Genomic DNA, 20771 nt, shown 5'->3' with positions numbered 1-20771 from the left:
CCCAAATCTCATGTCAAGTTGTAATCTCCAGTGTTGGAGGTGGGGCCTGGTGGGAAGTGATTAGATCGTGGGGGCACTTTCTCCTGGTTTAACACGTTTCCCCTTGGTACTGTCAAGAAGGCGAGAGTTCTCGTGAGATCCAGTCATTTAAAAGTGTGTGTGACACCTCATCCTCCCACTTCTTGCTCTGTCCATGTGAAGTGCCTGCTCCTCTTTTGCCTTCTGCCATGATTGTAAGCTTCCTGAGGCCTCCCCAGAAGTGGAATCTCCTATGCTTCTTGTACAGCCATGAGCCAATTAAACCTTTTTTTTTTTTTTTTTTTTAATAAATGACCCAGTCTCAGGTATTTCTTTGTAGCAGTATGAGAATGGACTAATACAGTAAGTAAGTACATGAACATAATGGAAGCTTTCCCCAAAGGCAGGTGCTGACCTGGATAAAGCAGAGGAGTCTATGCATTTGGGAATTGGATAAATCTCAGTTTGAGCCCTGGCTCTGCCCTTTATTACTTCTGTGACTTCAATAAAATGACTTATTTTCACTTTGCTTATCCTTCAACTGGGGGTAAAAATGGTGCCTCCCTGGTAGCATGACTGGGAGCAATTGACCACATAACCCAGGTACAAATCTAAGCACAGGGCCTTGACCACAGTAAACATTAAAAGTTAGTGTGATGAGCATTGTTATTAGTAATGGCATTTTTTACTCATTTTGCTCTAGGGTCAGGAGATTCAAGACCAGGTGACATCTTCTGCAGAGGACACCACTTTCCAAAGACATGGCTTGGTTCTTCATAGATGATGGGTCTTGGGGGAGCTCTGGGAAAAACTGAGGCAAACTTGGTTGCTATATTTCTTGGAGAAAGAGGAAAGGGTGGGTTAGAACTAGCTCGATGTAGGGTAGAAAAGAGGAGGTATGTTAGCTGGAGTTGCAGTTGCAGTAATGGCAGTGAGGAATGAATGTTCTTTGATTCTGAAGGCATCACAAGGAGGGAAGAGCTGAGGGCAGTAGGAGGATCCCATCCTGCAATACGGAGACCGAGAAGCCACGGCCCCTTGGCCCTTCTAGAATTCTGACCAATATTAACATTTGCCCAGCTTGACTAAACTTTAGACAGGTTTCTTCCTGATGATAGGCCTTTGGCCTCCTTTTCCTTAGAGCATTTCCTCTAGAAAACTTGGATTTGTAAATTTTTTCTCTGCCCCTTTGAGATGTAACTCTCTCAGTCTCTTGCTAGTTTTACAATCCAGGAATGTTTTTCTCAAGGACCTGGGAGGACCCTTTGAAATGTAATCATCAAGAAAGATTGTACCCTGTCTCTCAGTCTCTGTGAGACGATGGGAGTCTAACATTGATAAGTGCAAATTAGCAACACAGACAGCCTAATCATATTAACTAATCCCCCCACCCCCTTAATGTCTGTGGGTACTTCTCACTAGCTTATCCCAGCACTTCAAAACCATCCCGCCTTTTGTTTCAGGAAAGTTAAGTTCAATCTCTTTCCCCTACTGCAACTATCTTGAGTAAAGTCTTCCTGCCATTTCTCTTGGATGGTACCCACCTCGGAAGCTTGTTTCTTCTTCCCCTGCCTCCTCTCTAGCCACTCCAGCACACAGGTGAGGTCAGACATGCGCCTATCTTCAGCAGTCTTCCACGTGTATTTCCTCTTTGCGGGCATTAAATCCTTCAGGTCCACTGGTTGCTCTGACATTGTGAAGTCTTGCTAGTGGCTTGGGTGGGAGGTGGCTGGCACTCTCTCACTCTTTTGATCCCTTTGTCTGGACTTGATGGCCTGGTGACTCAGAAGGTAGGGTGTGGCCTCCAGATGTGAACATAAAGGGCAGAGTGAGCCAAGACCCTGGGATATTGGCCTTAAAAGGTGGAAGGCCTGGGCAGTGATTGTGAAGTCATTGCCATTCTTGGTAGCTGGCCCTGAGGTCAGAGTGGAGGTGGGACATTGGCCACCTCCCACTGTTCTCCATGTGGTCACTACCCCTCTTCAGGTGCTATGTCTCCTCTGGACTGTGCCACAGCCTCCTTGCAGCCTCTCCACCTCTACCTCCACAGAGATCTTACTAAAATAAAGGTCAGTCCATGCATCTTCCTTTCTCAAAAACCTTCAATGGCTCCTTGTTGCCTATCTAAAAGAAATCTAAATTCTTTAGTTTGGCATCCTGTCTTTCTATAGTGTACTCTAATTAGAAGAAAGCTTTTTATAAGCCCAATTCATCTATATTCATTTATTCATCCAACATGTGGTTATCAGGCACCTACTAAGTATTGGGAATGGTGCTGGGGATACAATGCAGGAGAAAAACATAGGCAAACCTCCTAAGACATATAGGCTAGTGGAAAAGATAGGGCAGATAATTACCGTATGAATCCATAACGACAAGTGAAGATGAGTGCTCTCAAAGAAAGGAATGTAGTTCTGTGAAAGGCCATATCAATGGTACTAGACTTGGATGGGGTGGTGGGTACGCCACCTTTGAGCTCTGAGCTAAAGGATAAATAGACTTCAACAGGGCTGTTACGGTCTGGACATTTCTGTCCCTCCAAAATTCATGTGTTGAAATCCTAACCCCCAAGGTGATGGCATTAAAAGGTGGGGTCTTGGGAGGTAATTGGGTCATGAGGGCAGGTCTCTCATGATTGGAATTGGTGCTCTTGCAGAAGAGACTAGAGAGAGCTCCACCATGTGGAGATGTAGTGAGAAGGTGTCACCTATGAACCAGGAAATGGGTTCAGCAGACATGGAATCTGTCAGAGCCTTAATTTTGGATTTCCTAGGCTTCAAAAATGTGATAAATGAATGTTTGTTGTTTATAAGCTACCCACTTTGTGGTATTTTGTCATAGGCCCAAGTGGATTAAGACAAGGCCTTTGGACCAGAGACATATGCCTGTGCAAAGGCCCTGTGAGAAGCGGGAGGCATGGCACTAACAGCAGAAGGCAAGGGTGGCTAGAGTACCAGAGGGAAAGAGGCAATGGTACAGAGGTGGCCAGAGGCCAGGCCATCCAGGAACTTGGTGGCCACAGGTTCTGCTCAGACTGGGAAGGGAAAGGGAGCAAGAGGAAAACGATAAAGGAATTCAAAAAAAGGGGAGGGAATGGCATGGTCAGGCTTCCCTTTTTTGCTCTAGTAAACTTCTGTTGAAGAAAATTACATATACAGAAATGTGCCAGAATCACAAATGAAGACATCTATGTAACCAGTACCCCAGAATCTTCCCTACAGCCCCTGGTAGTTATTACCACCCTCCAAGGGTAAACATCATCTTATCATCCAATTTCTTTTTTTTTTTTTTTTTTGAGACAGAGTCTCGCTCTGTCACCCAGGCTGGAGTCGGCTCACTGCAACCTCCATCCCCCAGGTTCAAGCAATTCTCCTGCCTCAGCCTCCTGAGTAGCTGGGATTACAGGCACGCTGTAATTTTTGTATTTTTAGTAGAGACAGGGTTTCACCATGTTGGCCAGGCTGGTCTTGAACTCCGGACCTCGTGATCCACCTGTCTCGGCCTCACAAAGTGCTGGGATTACAGGCGTGAGCCACTGTGTCCGGCCTTGTCATCCAATTTCAAACTTTTTCTTCCTGTTATTGAGTTTAATATAAACAAAATAATATGTATGTGATATTTTACATCTGGATTTATTAATTTTGCAACATATTTGTAAGATTTTAGAAATAATGAATTATTTTGTCTTTGTTTATGTGGTAATGTCTTTATTTTACCTTCATTCTTGAAGAAAGATTTTCTGGATAATGGAACTCTTGGTTAACAGTTTTTTCAACACTTTGTATGGGTCATTTGACTGCTTTTTGCCCTCTATTGTTTTATATGGGAAGTCAGCTGTTAATTGCATTGTTGCCTCTTGTAGTAATAAGTCATTTTTCTCTTGCTTGTTTTTCTATTTCTTTCTGTCTTCTGACTGCTTGCCTATGATTTGTCTAGGTGTGGATCTCTACATATTTATCCTACTTGAGGTTTATTGAACATTTTGGATGTGTATTTAATTTTTTTTAAGTCAAATTCTGAAAGTTTTTGGCCACTGGTTTTTCCATATGTTTTCTGCTCCTTCCTTTTTATTTTCTACTTCTGGTTTTCTCATTATACATCTGTTGGCTTGATGTTGTCCCACTGGCCCCTATGGTTCTGTTCATTTTACTTCAATCATTTTTTTTCTCTCTGTTCCTCAGGTAGATACTTTCTATCACTCTATCTTTGAGTTCATTGATCTCTTCCTCTGCCATATATAATCTGTTGTAATAGGTCTTCAAAGTAAAATTGTAATTTATGCTTTTCAACACCAGAATTTCCATTTCTTTCCTTATAATTTCTATCTCCTTATTTAGAATCTTTCTCTGATTGTTTATTATCATAATTTTATTTACAAATTTAAACAGTTCTTTGAACATATTTAGAGTAGCTATTTGAAATCTTTGCTAAATACAGAATCTAGGGAAACTCAGACAAATTCTACTATCTGCTATTTTCCTCAGTATGTGTCACACTTTCCTGTTTCTTTGCATATCTTGTAATTTTCTGTTGAAAACTGGGCACTGAAAATATTGCAACGGATATGTTAATTGATATGTAATGAATATGTTAATTATCTTGATGTAGCTGTTCCATAATGTATCATTATGTTGTACACCACTAATATATACAATTTTATTTGCCAATTAAAAAAATTACAGCAACTTTGGATTCTGATTTCCCCCACTCCATGGTTTATTGTGAATCATGAAATTGCTATCTGGGAATCTTGTCTTCTCTGTTGTGTGAAGCTGCTGAAATTTCTGATGAAATTTCTTACATTCTTGCTTTTTAAAAATATTTAAGGCTAGCTTCCTAAGCATTATCTCTGTGTCTGCATATCTAATTGGACAGAGATTGTGCTGAAACACCTTAAACAAGTAAAGTCATCTGACATCTGCTGATCAATCTACATGTGAGTATGGGAGCTGTATCAGTTATCTTATTGCTGTTTAATGTTATCTCAAAGTTTAGTGGCTTAAAACAAGAGAAAGATTTTACAGTTTTTGTGGGTCGGGAATCTGGGTGTGCCTTAGCTGGGTTCTCTGGCTCAGGCAACAATCAAGGTGGTGGCCAGGTTGCAGTCATCTGAAGGTTTGACTGGGGAAGGATCTGCTTCCACACCCCTCATGTGATTGATGGCAAGATTGGGTTCCTTGCAGGCCATTGAACAGAGAACATCACTTCTTTGTCACAAGAAACCCTTTGTTCTTTGTAACATGTGCCTCTTCATAGGAAAGCTCATGACATGCAGCTTGCTTCATCAGCACAGGAAGTGGGAAGAACCAGAGAGAGAGTGAGAGCAAGGCAGAAGTCAGTCTAACCTTGGAAATGACATCCACCATTTTTGCCATATTAGAATATGATTTTTTGGAAGCAAGTCACTATGTCAGCTTCACCCAAAATGAAGGGATTACACAGGGTACTAATACTGAGGACAGCATTTATAGGAGCCATTTTAGAAGCAGCCTACCGTAGGAACACATTCAAACTTCAGTCCATTTTCATGCTTTCTCTATTTTTGCTTTCTACTGGGCTCTTTCTCATCTCCTCTGCATATCTGTGCAGCCTCAGAGTTGGCCAGCAGAGTCTGGTTTCTGCTATGCAACCATGCAGCTTTAGCCAGAAACATTTACCCCAGTCATGACTGCAACCTCAGTCTAAAGGACCTTTTGGCCCTCCTGCTTTTCTGCCTTGGCAACTTTTACTTAAACCAACATAGCTGCCAAGAGTGGATGTTGCCCAGTGCTCTAAGTCAAATAAGCTCCCTTTAACTACAGCAGAGAAACTGCCTCTCCTCCCAGTGTGCCCCACCCTGGAGGAGCCTCCCTACTGACTTAGCTAGGAGCAGGAGATGGGAGCAGCCTTAGGCTAGAATGCCATAGATTCTCACTGTTGTTACCCAGATTTCTGCAGTTCTCAAGCATAAGTATTGCTCCAACTGTTGTATGCCTTCAGTTGATTTCTGGAGTGCTGTATAATGGTTTTGATCAATTTTTTGGAGCTTTATAATTGCTTTTTGGGGAGAGCTTGGCCATAGACAATGTCCCTTGCTAATGCCCTTTTAATACATTTTGTAATACCTTGTTTGCTATTTGGAAATCAAATCCATATAAAACTTAACTTATTTGCATACATACATTTAAAAAAATTGCTATAATCCTCTAAACTAATACAAAAAAGAAAATTTTAACAATACAGTCTCCTTTTGGGTGTATTTCAATATTATAATATCTGGTCACAACTAAAATAATTGATAATAATTTAGTCATTCCACAATATATCATCATGTTGTTTATTATTAATGTATACAACTTTATTTGCCAATTTAAAAATATTGCAGCAAATTTGGATTATGATTTTCCCCTAAATAGAGTCTTAGGATCTCTATTTTAATGTTAATGCTTGTCAGTTGTGTTGACCAAAAAAAGAAAACTCTGTAGTATATTTAAAGAGTTTTATTCTGAGCCAATATGAGTGACCATGGCCCAGGGAACAGTCTCGAAAGATCCTCAGAACATGTGTCTGAGGTGGTTGGGTTACAGTTTGGTTTTATACATTTTGGGAAGACAGAAGTTATAGGCAAAGGCATAAATCAATATATCTAAGATATATAATGGTTCAGCCCAGAAAGGTGGGACATATATATATATATATATATATATATTTTGTTTGTTTGTTTGTTTGTTTTGAGACGGAGCCTCACTTGGTCACCTAGGCTGGAGTAAAGTGGTGCGATCTCGGCTTACTGCAACCTCTGCCTCCTGGGTTCAAGCAATTCTCCTGCCTCAGCCTCCTGAATAGCTGGGACTACAGGTGCGTGCCACCATGCCTGGCTAATTTTCTGTATTTTTAGTAGAGACAGAATTTCACCATGCTGGCCAGGCTGGTCTTGAACTTCTGACCTTGTGATCTGCCCGCCTCGGCCTCCCATAGTGCTGAGATTACAGCTCTAGTGCTGAGATTACAGGTGTGAGCCACCACGCCTGGCAGGTGGGATATCTTTTTTTTTTTTTTTTTTTTTTTGAGGCAGAGTCTTGCTCTGTCGCCCAGGCTGGTGAGCAGGGGCGTGATCTTGGCTCACTGCCAGCTCCACCTCCTGGGTTCACGCCATTCTCCTGCCTCAGCCTCCTGAGTAGCTGGGACTACAGGCACCTGCCACCATGCCCAGCTAATTTTTTTTATTTTTAGTAGAGATGGGGTTTCACCAGGCAGGTGGGACATCTTGAAGTGGAGTGGGGTGGTGCTTACAGGTCACAGGTGCATTTTCTAATTAGCAATAGGTTGAAAGAGTTAAGCTAAAGACTTGAAGTCAGTAGAAAGAAATGCTTGAGTTAAGATAAAGGGGGTTGTGGAAGCCAAGGTTCTTGTTATGTAGATGAAGCCTCCAGGTAGCAGGCTTCAGAGAGGATAGATGGTAAATGTCTCTTCTAGACCTTAAAAGGTGTCTGACTCCTAGTTAATTTCTTCTAGATCAGGGATAGGCCTGGCTGCATTAATGGAGGTTCTTTACAGATGCAAGCTTTCCCCTACAAAAGACGCTTTGCAGGGCCATTTCAAAATATGTCAAAGAAAAATCTCTTGGGATAAAATAGTTTCATTTCCTTCAGGGTCTTCTATCTGTCATGTGATGCTATACCAGTGTCAGGCTGGAATTTGGTATCTTATTGCCAAAGAATCTGTTTTGTGAAACTTGGGATCTCTATTTTAATGTTAATTCTGGTCAGTTGTGCCTAAACTCCATAAGGGAGGGACTATACTGAGGCATATTCAATCTTCCTTCTTATCAAGACCAGGAATTCAATTTTTCAGGTTTCTCTTTTCCCAGAGAGGTCTGTACAGTCAATTAGGGGGACTTAGGATTTTATTTTTGACTTACAAAGGTAATCCGCCAAATTTCCTAAATGTCTCTTAGGGAATGGTACAACCCCACTGAAAACTAACAGCATAATCAAAACTGTCTAGACTCTATTTCTGCAGTTCTTGTGGGGGGCAAGTTCTGTTCTGAAAGTTTTCCATGGCTGAAAGTTTATCTTCCAAGGTCTATTTTTTACCTGAACATTCATGCAAACAAATCAACTTTGAAAGAGAAACGCACTTTCCTCAAAGGATATTAACCTTGGGCTGAAAAGTTTTATTACATTTTTTCTGACTGGAACACCTCAGAGACACTGGTGGTGGAAGGGAAACAGAAGCCCAGGTTAGTTTCCCAATGGGAAGGAGAGGCAGAGTGGGTCTGGAGTGGCTTGGCCCAGGGACAAGAAGGCACTTTTGCTGGGCTCCTGGCCTTGTGGGATAAGGGTGTATTTAGAAGTCATCAAAGTCAAACCATGATGTTAATTATGTCTCCAAGAGTAGACACTTTCTTCCAATGATCTGGGCTCTTTAATCTCTCAGATACCCTCCCATTTCACAAATGGCTGCTACTATTAAACTTGAGAAATATCCCTGGCTTTTCTTATTTTTCCTTCTTTCTGATTTCCAAATTCAGACTGAAGTAGAAGCTCTTTTATGGCCTAGTCTCTCCAAGAAACATTTTCTAATTTTTATCCTGAAATCCTTTCCTTCTACTGAATGTGCAATGCACATTGATAAAAGAAAAACTTCAGCTGAATTAAATTTAAAAGAGTTTAATTGAGCAATGAATGATTTGTCAGTCAGGCAGCCTCCCAAGCCAGAGTAGGCTCTAAGACTCCAGCACAACCACATGGCAGAAGAAGATTTATGAACAGATAAAGGAAAGCAACATACAGAAAACAGAAGTGAAATACAGAAACAGCTGGATTGGTTACAGGTTGGCATTTGCTTTATTTGAATATGGTTTGGACAGTTGGCTACATTTGATTGCCAAAACTCAGTAATTGGCACAAGTGTAGGCTACGATCTGTTTATGCTTCCATTTGTTATAGTTCATGATGTACAGAAAAACCTTTAGGCCAAAACTTAAAATATGTAAGGAGGGAGCTTTAGGCTAAACTTGACTTAACAAAATTGATATTTATTAATGTCTACCTTATACTTAATTGCATTCCATTCATATTATTATTCATGAGGCTTTGAGAGTAAAGACCACACCTGGTTCATTTCCACATCACCTGGGATGTCAAGCACAGGGTCTGCCACATAGCAGGTTCTTGACAACTATTTTTTGCTATAATAAACAAATAGCAAATCAATGTGTAAATGAATGACTGAATTATTCAAATGAAACATGGAGTAGATAAAACCAGTGAGGGCGTCAATCATTGAGTTAAGGTTAGAATGAATCACTGTATCAATATCTGTACTAGTCAAAGCATTTTTAGATGCAGAGAACAGAAACCTACTCAGACTAGCCCAAGTAAAAATAGCACTAGGAGAGGGCAGGCTATTGCTTAACAACTCAACACAGTGTTTCTCTGTTAAGAAGGAAGGAAGTTTCCACAAGGACATAGAAGTAATGATACCGTGTGAACTGGGCTGGAAAGCCCACACCCAAAATGTCTACCGGAAAATTTTACTGATAATCTTAGAACCCAAGGCTCCAGGGTACACAGCTGGGCCTCAGGGTACTAGAACCAGAAACAGAACATATGGGAGCCAAGGCTGAGGGCTCCACATCCCTCTCATTCCTGTCCATCTGTCTGTCTAGCTGTTGTGCCTTCTCTCCTTGTATTCTGGCTTTCTGATTTTGTCTGTATCACAATCAGTGTCTTCTAGATCATTTTACCTACATCCTTTTCTTTACAAAACATTTCAGCATAGGCGCCTACCACTGTAACAGTGAAAAGGAGGTCTAGCATGACTAACTCTATTTTGCTTCTAATCTCCCTCCTTATGTGATGATTATCTTTTAGGTTACCTGCTTTTGCTTACTTTGGTATGTAGGCCAAGCCAAGTAAGGGAGGAATTTTAGCTTATAGTTTACCTTTAAAGCAAGGATGACAATAGCCCCTTCCCAAAACTAACCCCTGAGAAGACAAGGAGGGTGTACACATGGTTAATACTGTTGTGTTAAAGATTTACAGGAGCATTGTGACCTAACCAAGGACAATGAAAGTTACCCTTGCTGGTGCACAGATGTCTGTGGTCATCAGTCACCTTTTGACCATGACCCTCTCATTCCCCTCTTCCCATAACATTAAAGGAACCCTAAATTCATATGAGCTTAAGATGTCTTTAAGTCCATCATCTTCTTGGTTTGCTGGCTCTCTAAAATAAAGTCACTTTCCTTGCCCCAAGACCTTGTCTCTTGACTTATTGGCTATTGTGCTGTGAGTGGTGTGAGCTTTGGACTTGATGACACCAAAAATTGCATTTTTTCTTGGTTCAAATCCTCCCCCAATACTCCCTGAAAAGAAAGAAACCTCAAGGACTCAGTCCACTCTCTTTGGCTCAGACCTGATTTTCCCTGGGGCAGCTGTTATCCCAATCTTATCAAGGGTGGTGGGGGTGGGCTCAGGCCGGCAGGGCACAGTCACATGGTCTGTTCCCATTCAGCAGGCCTGTAGGTAGGAGAGGCAATGATAAACAGGCACAAATACAGCCAGCGAGTGAATGAATGAGTGAATGAACAAGATGTGGGGGTGACTCTCAGGCTTCTTCACCCGAGGTTGCTCTTTCCCAAATCTGCAATAGAGACCAGCAGCTACATGTTTTGGAAGCCTTGCCCCTGTCTCCACAGAAGGCAGCTGGAGGCCTTGTCAGGGGCTGGGGTGCGGATTGGGTTACCAGAATTCTACTCTTGAGAATACAAAGTATTAGCTCTCTCTTTCATTTTTTAGAGACAGAGTCTTTCTCTGTCACCCAGGTTGGAATTCAGTGGTGCAATGATAACTCACTGCATCCTTGAACTTCTGGGCTCAGGAGATCCTCCCACCTCAGCCTCCTGAGTAGCTGGGTCTACAAGCATGTGCCACCATGCTCAGCTAATTTGTTTACTCCTGGCCTCAAGTGATCCACTGATCCACCCACCTCAGCCTCCCAAAGTGCTGGGATTACAGGCATGAGACACTGTACTTGGCCGTTCTGTGTTATTTTAAAAGATACCAAAGGCCAGGCCCACCATGCCCCCGATGGTCATCTGGTACTGTTAGACATAGTTAGACAGGCATGAGTGGTGCAGGAGTGGACTCTCCCCAGCGCACTAGGGTTGTTGGGTGATGGTTTGGCAATCATCACATTGCGTCTCCAAAAGTGATAAATTGGCAGCTGGCACTAGGGAGAGGCCATTTCTTGATGGCCCACCTCTGTTGCACTGAAGTGTTAATTGAATGCAGGTACCAGGGAGAAGCAACTTCCTGGGCACGTGCATTAAGAGATAAAATGGTGCAGTATAACCTTCCAGGGGCACACCACAGGAAAAGGGAAGAAAGCCTCAGATGGGCATGCATACAACTTCCTAGACACACTGCATGTGCTCACCTCCCAAGGGTAAGGAGGGCACAGCACACATGGGCAGCCCACCCTAAGGGAAGAATCATGGGAAAGGGGTGCAAGATGCTGGAGGTTGGCAATATGAAGACTTTTCGTATCTATTGTGCTAGGCCATGGGTCTCAAATTCAAGTGTCAGGCAGGTGACATAGAGGAGTGAAGCTGGCTGAGTATAAGGCAGTAGGGAGTGTGTGGAGTGGAGTGAACTGTCAATTACATGCCCTTCCTAAAAGGGTGGCTGTCACTTGGTGTCAGGTGGTTGTGGCCATGTGGGAAGGTGAGCCCAGTGTGGCTAGATCTTCTGATTTTGTTTTTGAGAAGCTAGAAATTTTGATTTGTATGTGACACTAGTTGGAAACTGTCTTAGTTCATTTTGTGTTGTTATGAAGGTGGAGTAACTTATGAAGAGGTTTATTTGGCTTACAGTTCTGCAGGCTGTACAAGAAGCATGGCACTGGCATCTGCTTGGCTTCTGGTAAGTCCTCAGGAAGCTTGTATTCATGGTAGAAGGAGAAGGGGAAACCAGTGTGTCCCATGATGAGAGAAGGAGAATCAGAGAGGAGGAGGTGTCAGGCTCTTTTAAACACTCAGCTCTCATGTGAATTAATAGAGCGAGAACACACTCATTAACTCAGGGGTGGCACCAAACCATTCATGAGGGATCCACCCCCATGACCCAAACACCTTTCACCAGGTGGAACATTGGAAATCACATTTCAACCTGAGATTTGGCGGGGACAAATGTCCAAACTGTAACAGGAACAAATTTGAAAAGAAATGTTGGCCGGGAGCGATGACACATGCCTATAGTACCAGCACTTTGGGAGGCTGAGGTGGGCGAATTGCTTGAGGCCAGGAGTTTTGAGGCCAGCCTGGGCAACATAATGAAACCCTTATAGCTACAAAAAAAATACAAGAAATTAAAAATTAGCTGGGTGTGATGGTGTGCACCGATAGTCCCAGCTACTCAAGAGGCTGAAGCAGGAGGCTGAACCCCAGAGTTCAAGGTTATAGTTCAAGCTATGGTTGTGACACTGCACTCCAGCCTGGGCAATGGTGAGACCTTGTTGCAAAAAAAAAAAAAAAAAAAAAAAAAAAAGACATGCTAATTTTTCTGTTATTATTTGGACAAAACTTATATGATCCTGCTCAGGCCGATCTGCAGTCTCTGCCTCGTTCAACCCTCACCACAGCTAGGAGGCACATCAGGCCAAGTGACTGCAGATGAAATTGAAGCACAGAGATGGGGAGGCTACTTATTCAAGTCTACTCGGCTGGGAATAAGAGCACTCAGGACTTGAACCCAGTTCTCCTGGCCCCCAGTCCAGTGGGGTTCCACAAGAGAAGAGTCTGAGAAACAGGGCTCAGGCAGCAGTCATCCCTCAAGGATGAGGGGGCCTTGAAAGTGGAGAAAGGTCTGAACACATCTCCAGCCCTGGGGTGTTTATGGCGGTGAAATCCACAGGATTTTTCACCTTGGTGCTGCACAATTCCTGAAGAGATGGGGCAGATGTCTTGTTTTTATTTTGTCCTATTTTCTGCTGTTTTAATATCCAGTATCATTGCAATAAACAAAAACCATCTAAAGAATATATAATCTTATTAGTGAGAACTGGCTTCCCTGTGGCTGGTCTAAGTTCCAGAGAAAAGCCATTGGTCCCCCTGTCTCAGCAGGGCATCTCAGGCGAGTGGCTCTGACTCTTGGAATGTCACATCTGCCCTATTTTCTAGGACATTCCAAGCAAATGTCTCAATTAGGCCGCAGGATGGATGTGCTGTGGAGTGCGCTGTGATTTACATATTCAGAGCCCTGCAGTCTCTTTTGCCCTAGAAATGTCCTTCCTTGGCTCTGCAGGGCCCTTGAGGAGACTACTGGCTTCCCAGGGGGCACAGGCCTTGGGGCTGGATGCCTGCGAGGGTGATGTTAAAGACCAGGCAAGTAGCAATGTGGAACTGTGGAAATCAGGCCGATCCAGGAGCCAGGGATATTCTATGAGACCTGTTATGCTCTGTGTCCATTCGCTGGATGACCTTGGGCTTGCTACATGCCCTCTTTAGTCTTGCCCCTCTGCTCTGAAGTGAAAAGGATTCGATTAGGGGTTGCAAACTGGTGCAAGTTGTATTAGTTTGTTCTCACGCTGCTTATAAAGACACGCCCAAGACTGAGTAATTTATAAAGGAAAGAGGTTTAATTGACTCACAGTTCCACATAGCTGGGGAGGCCTCACAGTCATGGCAGAACACGAATGAGGAGCAAAGTCATGTCTTACATGGATGGTGGCAGGCAAGAGAGCTGGTGGGGGGAACTCCCACGTGCAAAAACATCAGATCTCATGAGACTTAGTCACTACCACGAGAATAGTATGGGGGAAACCACCCCCATAATTCAATTATCTCCACCTGGCCCCACCCTTGACACATGGGGATTATTACAATTCAAGCTGAGATTTGGGTGGGGACACAGCCAAACCATATTAAAGTGATATTTAGCCCACACATGTATTTTATTCAACCTGCAAAGTGTTTTAGAAATCAGGGAATTACACACACACACACTCTGTCTCAGATTTCTGATTTGTTTAAGTAAATAAATAGTCTGATATGACTGGGCCTGGATAGCACTGGCCCCCTTGAGCAGTGGGGATGCCACCTGTTGCTATAATCCCACATGGCCAGCTTCATCCATCTATGGAATCTGCTTGTCCCTTGAAGACATTTGTGTTTGTGACCCCTGGATTAGGTAATAATCCCACCCACTTTACTATTACAAAGACAAAGTTATATCTTCCTATCTTTGATCTGGAAAAGTAGAGATTCTTATCTCATTTTATAGGTTTGGAGCCCAAGGCTCCAAGACACGTGTTCACCCAGGCTGTCAGTTACTATGTGGTGCAGCTGCACTCACACCTGTCTGAGCTCAAGCCCCATCTCCTTCCAGGCTCCCATTAGGTGGGGGATTTATCTCCAGTGCATACCTGAGCTGATCGAGGCTAAGGGTCCTTCTAGGTCTCGTTGCCAGTGAAACCCTGACACTTCACTGCTTGCCACTGGGAGGACAGAGGGAAAGGCTAAGGGGTTGGGAACACCTGGAAAGTTCTCTGGTGCACCTGTTCTTGCATTCCACAGGGAGACTAGAAGGGAGAGGGAGGCCTTTAGGGTAAGGGATTTACAGAGAGGCTGGGCAGGGCAGTGGGCAGAGTGCAGGGCTGGGCATCAGGGGATTCACTGACTCTGTTCCTTTCCTTGGGACCTCCTGACCTCATGACTATAGGGAGGCCGGTTTTTCATAGACCTCATTTCCTCATCTGTAAAATGGCATTGACATCAGCCTTGCTTCTCTTGTGCAGGAGCTCATGAGATTTTGCAAAGTTGCAGAAACTCAAGGCACATGATAGCATGATGATGATAGCAACAGAGTTAACAGCACAGGCTCTGTAGGCAAATCAACCATGTGCCAGCTGTGTGCCCTCAGGCAGGTTGCTTAACCTTTCTGGTCTAAGTTTTGTGTTCTGTAAAACAAAGTCAATAATAATCCCTATTCCGAGCAACTGTGGGCATCCAATGAGATATCTCTACCAAGTGCCAGGCACACAGTAGGTGCTTCATATAGAACATGGACAAACACATGGGCCTATGATGACCAAGGGTGGGGAGTGATGCTGAAATGCACAGAATGAAGGCCCGGGGAAGGCCAGACCGGGGGAACCAGTGCAGGGGGATAAGCACAGAAACAACTTCGACAAAGTCCAGGCAATGTCCTCGCCCTGGTTCCTCCTCCCGCAGGTCATCAGCACCACAGCTGGAGCAGGGAGGCAAGCATCCATGAGGAGGTGCTTTGGGGCTGGGCATAGGTTCTCGGAGGGTTTGTCCTGCTGTCCAGGATGATAACTCAGGGCTCATTTCCCTCTGTTACCAGTCTCTTAGAGAAAGCTCAGCCTGGTAGGCTAGAAGTCTGGCCCAGTGGGTAGACACAGGGTGACTGACCCCAGATTCTGGGCAACTTGATGAAGCGAGGGTGGTTTAGTCTGGCCACCTTAAGCTAGTCCTGCTCCATACTGGTGGCCTGGTTGACAAGTCCCAGCCTGGTTATAATCATTGTAATTTAAGTAGTAATAACCCCCAACCCTCCGCTGCCCTCAGGGGAGTGGCCTCTTATGGCGGCGCACACTGCAGGAAGGGATGCCGGAAGCTGCCTTTCTGCTTTATAGGAAGCCATCCCGCGGAACCAGCCTTGCAATTCTCTCCTTGAAAAAAAAAAAAAAAGCCCTGGGTGTGAAGTTTTTGTGCATAGAGGTGGAGAGAGGAGGCTGAGCTGACCCCTGCTCATAGGTGTCCCAGCTTTCTTGTTGTTTGACCCTAAGATATGAGAGTTGGGTTGAGAGTGAGGGTTGGGGCTGGGATTAAGGCTGCCAGGCCCTGGAGGAAACATCTGGGATGTGATACGAGGCTGATGCTGGTTCTCGGGTGCTGTGGCCTCATCCGCTGCCAACCAGGCACTATGCTAGATGTTTCCATGTATTTTCTCATTTAATTCTCCCAATGAACTGGCAAAAGAGGTATTATAATCCCCACATGATAGCTGGAGAAATCAAGTGTCAAGGGGGTGAAGTTGCTGACTGAGGTCCCACCAGTGGCAGGGAATAGAGTCCCCATTTCTCTTGCTTCTCAGGAAACTGGAATTCTTTTCCTCATTGCATAGCTGAAGAGACTGCAGCCCAGGAAGGGAAGCAATGGTGCCACAGCCAACCAGTGGAGGGTCAAGAATTTAAGCAAGCCTCCAGGTCTTGAATCCACAGCCCTTTCTAGTTAGCCCAATGGGGAAGGCCCTCATGATGGAACAGCCAGCTCCTTTGAAAAGCTTCACGTAGGTGTTTTGCCACTTCTTGTCCCCAGAGGCATCTCCCCTATGCAGTCCTGCAAAAAAAGAGGCCAGCTTTTCTGTCCTCTGGCAGGGGCTAATGGAGTGTAACAGGCACGTGCATGAACTCGGGGGCTAAGTCACTAAGATTTGAATCCCAGCATTGCCACTGGGCATCTTTGACAAGTACAGAAAAAACAACAATAAAACCCTTTCTGCCTCCCTCTCTTCCTCTGTAAAATGGGATAAAATGATATGACAAATCTCATAGATCACTGTTTAGAGTTCTGAAATCAGGCCATAGGTGTGAAGTGCTTACAGCAGTGCCTGGCATATGAAATTGCCAGTCGCCATTGTTTTGGTGCATGTGAACAGTGGTGTGGAGCTGCAGGGAGAACATGGGGGGCTGGGTTCCCACCCTCAAGCCCCTCCACTCCCTGAGTCTGAGTTTCCCTGCTGCTGCTCAGTTTCTTAGCACCCACTTGCCTCCAATTCCGAATCTGCGATTTTGCTGTGCCAGAAGATTTTCTCAGTGACCCAGCACAGGCATTCATCTTTTCAGTGCATAGGACACACAGCATCACATGGGTCTCCCTGTGTAGCAGGTGAGCCCACGTGCTCAGCGCCCCCTGGTATTCCATGGCTGCACTTATTTCACCTCCTCCCTCTCATCTGTTCCCACAAAGCATCACTGAGACCCCATGGGTGCCAGGCCCTGCACCAGAGATAGACGCTGCCCTGCAGGAGCTCTCATTTGGGGGTGATTTTGCCCCCTCCAACCTCCAGCAGACAGTTAGCAATGTCTGGAAACATTTTTGGTTTGGTGGGTGCTACTGGCATCTGTGGAGCTCTGCTTACTTAGAATGTGACCTGGAGGGAGTTCCTACCTGTCTTTTCGTGCTGCCCCGGCCCTCCCTACCTCAAGGCTCTGTGGCTCTCAGTCCCCAGCTTTCTTCCCCTAGAAAGATCACCTGGGACATGGGAGCCTAAGTCACAGCTCACGTTTATGGCCCTTCGTTTCTTTCCTGTGAAGAAGTGTCTCTCTGCTTTGCAAGCTAATACTGTTGTTAATAGTTCCCACATGCTTATTGTGTTCAAAATCTTTAGGTGGATTAATCCTCACCACCACCCTAGGAGGTAGGTGTTATGATTAACCCAAATTTTGCAGGTAAGGTAATTGAGGAAGAGAAGTTAAAAATTGTGTCTCTGGTCACACGGGCCATAAGGGAGCTGTGGTGTGCACTCCAGCCAGGGATGCCGCTAAACACCCTGCCAGGCACGGGGCAGCCTCCATGACAAAAAATTTTTCAGCCAAAATTGTCCATAGTGCTGAAGTTGGGAAATTCTAGTCTGTTGGGCCACACAGACATATGGCTGAATGGTTAAATTAAATGTGAGGAGCCTATGGCAGAAGTAGGGACAGAATTATTTCGAGGTCCAGAAGTGGGGAGAATAACCGTATCAGAGGGAAGCAAAGGCAGCGCCCATGGGGGAAGTGACAACATCCCTGTCTCCTCTGTGTCTCAAATATGTTCCGGAGCTTCAGTTGATTTTGTAGAGCCTGCAAGTACAGCCCTTCTGACAGTTGAAGCCCCATCTGCTCTGGTAATTTCATTTGAACTCCTGGATCCAGCCATGCCTGAATTCTTGTACTCTCTGGTCATGTGGCACCTCTAGGTTTCTTTATTCCTTAGACTTGTTCGAGTTTAGTTCTAATAAATAGATAAACATTATGCTAGTAACACAATCACATATCTTGGGCAGAGTTTGCTTCTCCCCTAAGCACCTGATGGCCCCCCAACTCATATCTGCTCTTTTCCTCCTTCCTATGGTGTATTATTTATCCTATGGTTGGTGGCTTCCATTAGGGCTGCAGAAGTGGCAGCTGCCATCCCTGCAGCATCAAAATATCCAAGCATCAATTGTGTGATTGAAGTGTTCCATCAGCCCGGACTGGGGACGCCATGATCAGATGTGGTTCATGGAACAGCTGCCTGTGCAGGGCTGGCAGTTAATTAAAAGCCCCACGCACTTAGTGATTAACTAATCACAGCATGGTGGCAGTTGGTGATGAGGCGGTGACTTCTCTGCTGGAGTCAACTGAGAAGCTCCAAATGTCTGCCTTCCGGCGGCCAGCCCCAGCAGGGGGCTTTGGGAGCCCCAGTGTAGGCGTCCCAGCAGTTTGCCTAGCAGATTCCCAGCTGTGCCTCTTGTTTAAAACTTACAGGAGAGAGTGAAAGAGGACTCTGGTGGGAGGAGGAAGGCGTGGCCATCATTGCAAGGGCTGGGCAGGGTGGGGCTGCAGAGGAAGGGAGGGGGCGCTGTCAGCATTTGGGGACCACCGTGAAGGCAGAGGCTGAGCCTGATGAGACGTCAGGAAGGTGGCAAGAAGGGAGGGAGTTGGCCATAGGTCCTGAGTGGAGTCTCGGGTTGAGCTCAGGGTTGGGAGTGAGGACACAGCCCTCTTCATCTTAGGGCAGTGTGGTCCAAAGGTTAAGGGTGTGCTAGAACCAGAATGCCAGAGTGCACAATACGGCTCTGCCTCTTACTGCTCGTATGACCATGGACACAATTTTTAACCTCTCTTCCTCAGTTTCCTTACCTGCAACATTTGGGTTAATAATAACACCTAGTGCCCAGGTGGCGGTGAGGATTAATCCACATAAAGTTCTGAACACAGTAAGCGTGTGGGAAATAGTAAAGATGCTATTAGCTTGCAAAGCAGAGAGACACTTCTGCCCAGGAAAGAAAGGAAGGGCCATAGCCTAAGCTGTGATTTTGGCTCCAATGTCCCAGGGGCTCCTTCCAGATGAAGGAAGGTGGGGACTGAGAGCCATGGGACCTCGAGGCAGGGAGGGCTGGGGGGCCTGAAAGGCAGGTGGGAGCTGCCCCCATGTTGCCTTCCAGGCAGAGCTGCAGGGAGCAGCTCAGGCTCTGCGTCTCCATGGAGGACCCTGGGCTGGCACCCCTGGAGCCATGCGGGTTGGGTAGCTGGCTGCCCCTTTCCCACTCTGTCCTGCCTTTGAACCCAGTTCCCCAGCTCCTGATTCTGATTAAGTGCCACCCTACATGATTGGGTGTAGCTGTGGCTTCAGTGTCATGAATGCTACCCCCCCCCCCCGCCCCTCTCCAATTCCCTATGGTCCAACAGGAAAAGTTCATACAAGGCTTGTGGGCCTGTGGCCAGCTGGGTCTGAACTCCTCCGAGTCTCTCTTTGCTGGGGCTGGCTGGGCCATTGGGCAGGCACTGGGGTTGCAAGCCCCAGCCACTGGCCCTGACTCGCTTGGACCAAACACATTTGTTGGAAGGAGCTGGAGTAACTCTCAGAGCAGCAGGAAAATGTGGAAATCTGGGTCTTGGGAAGCCCGAGCTGGGGGCAGAGCCATGTGTCATCTGCCTCCACTGGCTGTGCCATCTGTGTATCCCTCTGCTCAAATTTTAGTGGGGGACATAGCTGACCAGCTTGGCTGCTGGTCACAGGACAACCCTCTGTCAGAGGAGGGCAGGACCCTTGACAAGGGACTCAGAATGTATCCCATGAGGAGGGATGGTTCCCCAAATCAGGATTGGGGTTCTAGCATCAGAAGAAGAAAGTGGATACTGAGGCATCCCCTCAACTGAGCTAGGTCCTGGTTTCTGGGAGGGGCATGTTGTGGGGCCTGGAGCCCCAGGAAGATGCCCTCCCTCTGCCTTTACATCTGTCCAGGCCCTTCTTTAAGGGGCTGGGTCACAGCAGGGCAATGGTCAGCAGGTGCATGTCTTTTCTTGTCCTTCCTACGTCTACCACCAAGGGCCTGAGTATCTGGACCATTTTCCACATTCTGAGGGATGTTGAAGGTGGGCAGACACAGTGTCCTGCAATCAGAAGATGAGGAGGGACACCACCGCTCTCAATGCCGTGTGACCTTGGCACGCCCTCTGAAGTCTCTGAACTCTTGTCTCCTCACTGGGGATAAGGAGACTGCATAGACAGGGAGTGCTTTGAAAAGTGTGAAGTGTGTGGGTTTGGTGACACCTTAGCAGTGAGTTGCTCATGTCAGCCCCAATCCCCACAGTGTCCTCCCTCTCTTTCCTTTCCAGCCCTTCACCCTGGGGGCAGGACCCTGTCCCTGCATTCCTGCTGAGAAGGCTGCTCTGGGAGCTGCCCCAGCACCTTGTCACTTCGTCGCCCAGCGAGGAGACCTGGCTGAGAAGTCAGCAGAACTGGCGGCATGCAGGGTGCCTGCAGGCAGAGGCCAGGTGGCCACGGGTGAGGGCGTGGGGGCATCTGGGGAATGTCTGATGTGATGATGGCTGTGGAGGGCAGGCAGGTCCTTGGCACCTCGGACAAGCTGGTCCCCCCAGTCTTGGTGCTGCACAGAGGACATTCAGGGCACGTTCCCTATAGAACAGTCTGAGGGATGGATCTCTCAGCCAGAATTGCTGGAAATAAATACACATCGTGGGCTCAGAGACCATCA

The 20771-nt window shown here is 45.9% G+C and overlaps 1 protein-coding gene and 1 long non-coding RNA gene across 4 annotated transcripts in view; one reads left to right on the top strand and one right to left on the bottom strand.

Annotated features, from left to right (window-relative positions):
• C18H16orf78 (chromosome 18 C16orf78 homolog) overlaps positions 1-2052 on the bottom strand; it is a 23924-nt gene extending 21872 nt beyond the window's left edge. The window contains exon 1 of the mRNA XM_002826400.4: positions 1563-2052. Coding sequence (XP_002826446.1) covers positions 1563-1712 — 150 coding nt within the window. The 5' untranslated portion in view covers positions 1713-2052. The remainder of the gene's footprint in view (positions 1-1562) is intronic.
• On the top strand, positions 1866-20771 carry LOC129050779 (uncharacterized). 3 transcript variants are annotated; one of them, XR_008514549.2, is made up of 5 exons: positions 1866-2087; positions 4846-4954; positions 6734-6855; positions 8701-8833; positions 20392-20771. It is a non-coding gene; the product is annotated as an uncharacterized LOC129050779 (long non-coding RNA). The 3 variants fall into 3 exon arrangements; XR_008514548.2 differs by lacking the exon at positions 20392-20771 and adding an exon at positions 12606-12949 and having other exon boundaries at positions 1870-2087; XR_008514550.2 differs by lacking the exon at positions 20392-20771 and adding an exon at positions 12606-12943 and having other exon boundaries at positions 1873-2087; positions 4894-4954.

Source organism: Pongo abelii, chromosome 18 (assembly GCF_028885655.2).
Source record: "Pongo abelii isolate AG06213 chromosome 18, NHGRI_mPonAbe1-v2.0_pri, whole genome shotgun sequence".
In the NCBI taxonomy this organism is placed as follows: domain Eukaryota; kingdom Metazoa; phylum Chordata; class Mammalia; order Primates; family Hominidae; genus Pongo; species Pongo abelii.
Note: the sequence above shows the minus strand (reverse complement) of the source record. Positions and strands in the feature narration are given on the sequence as shown.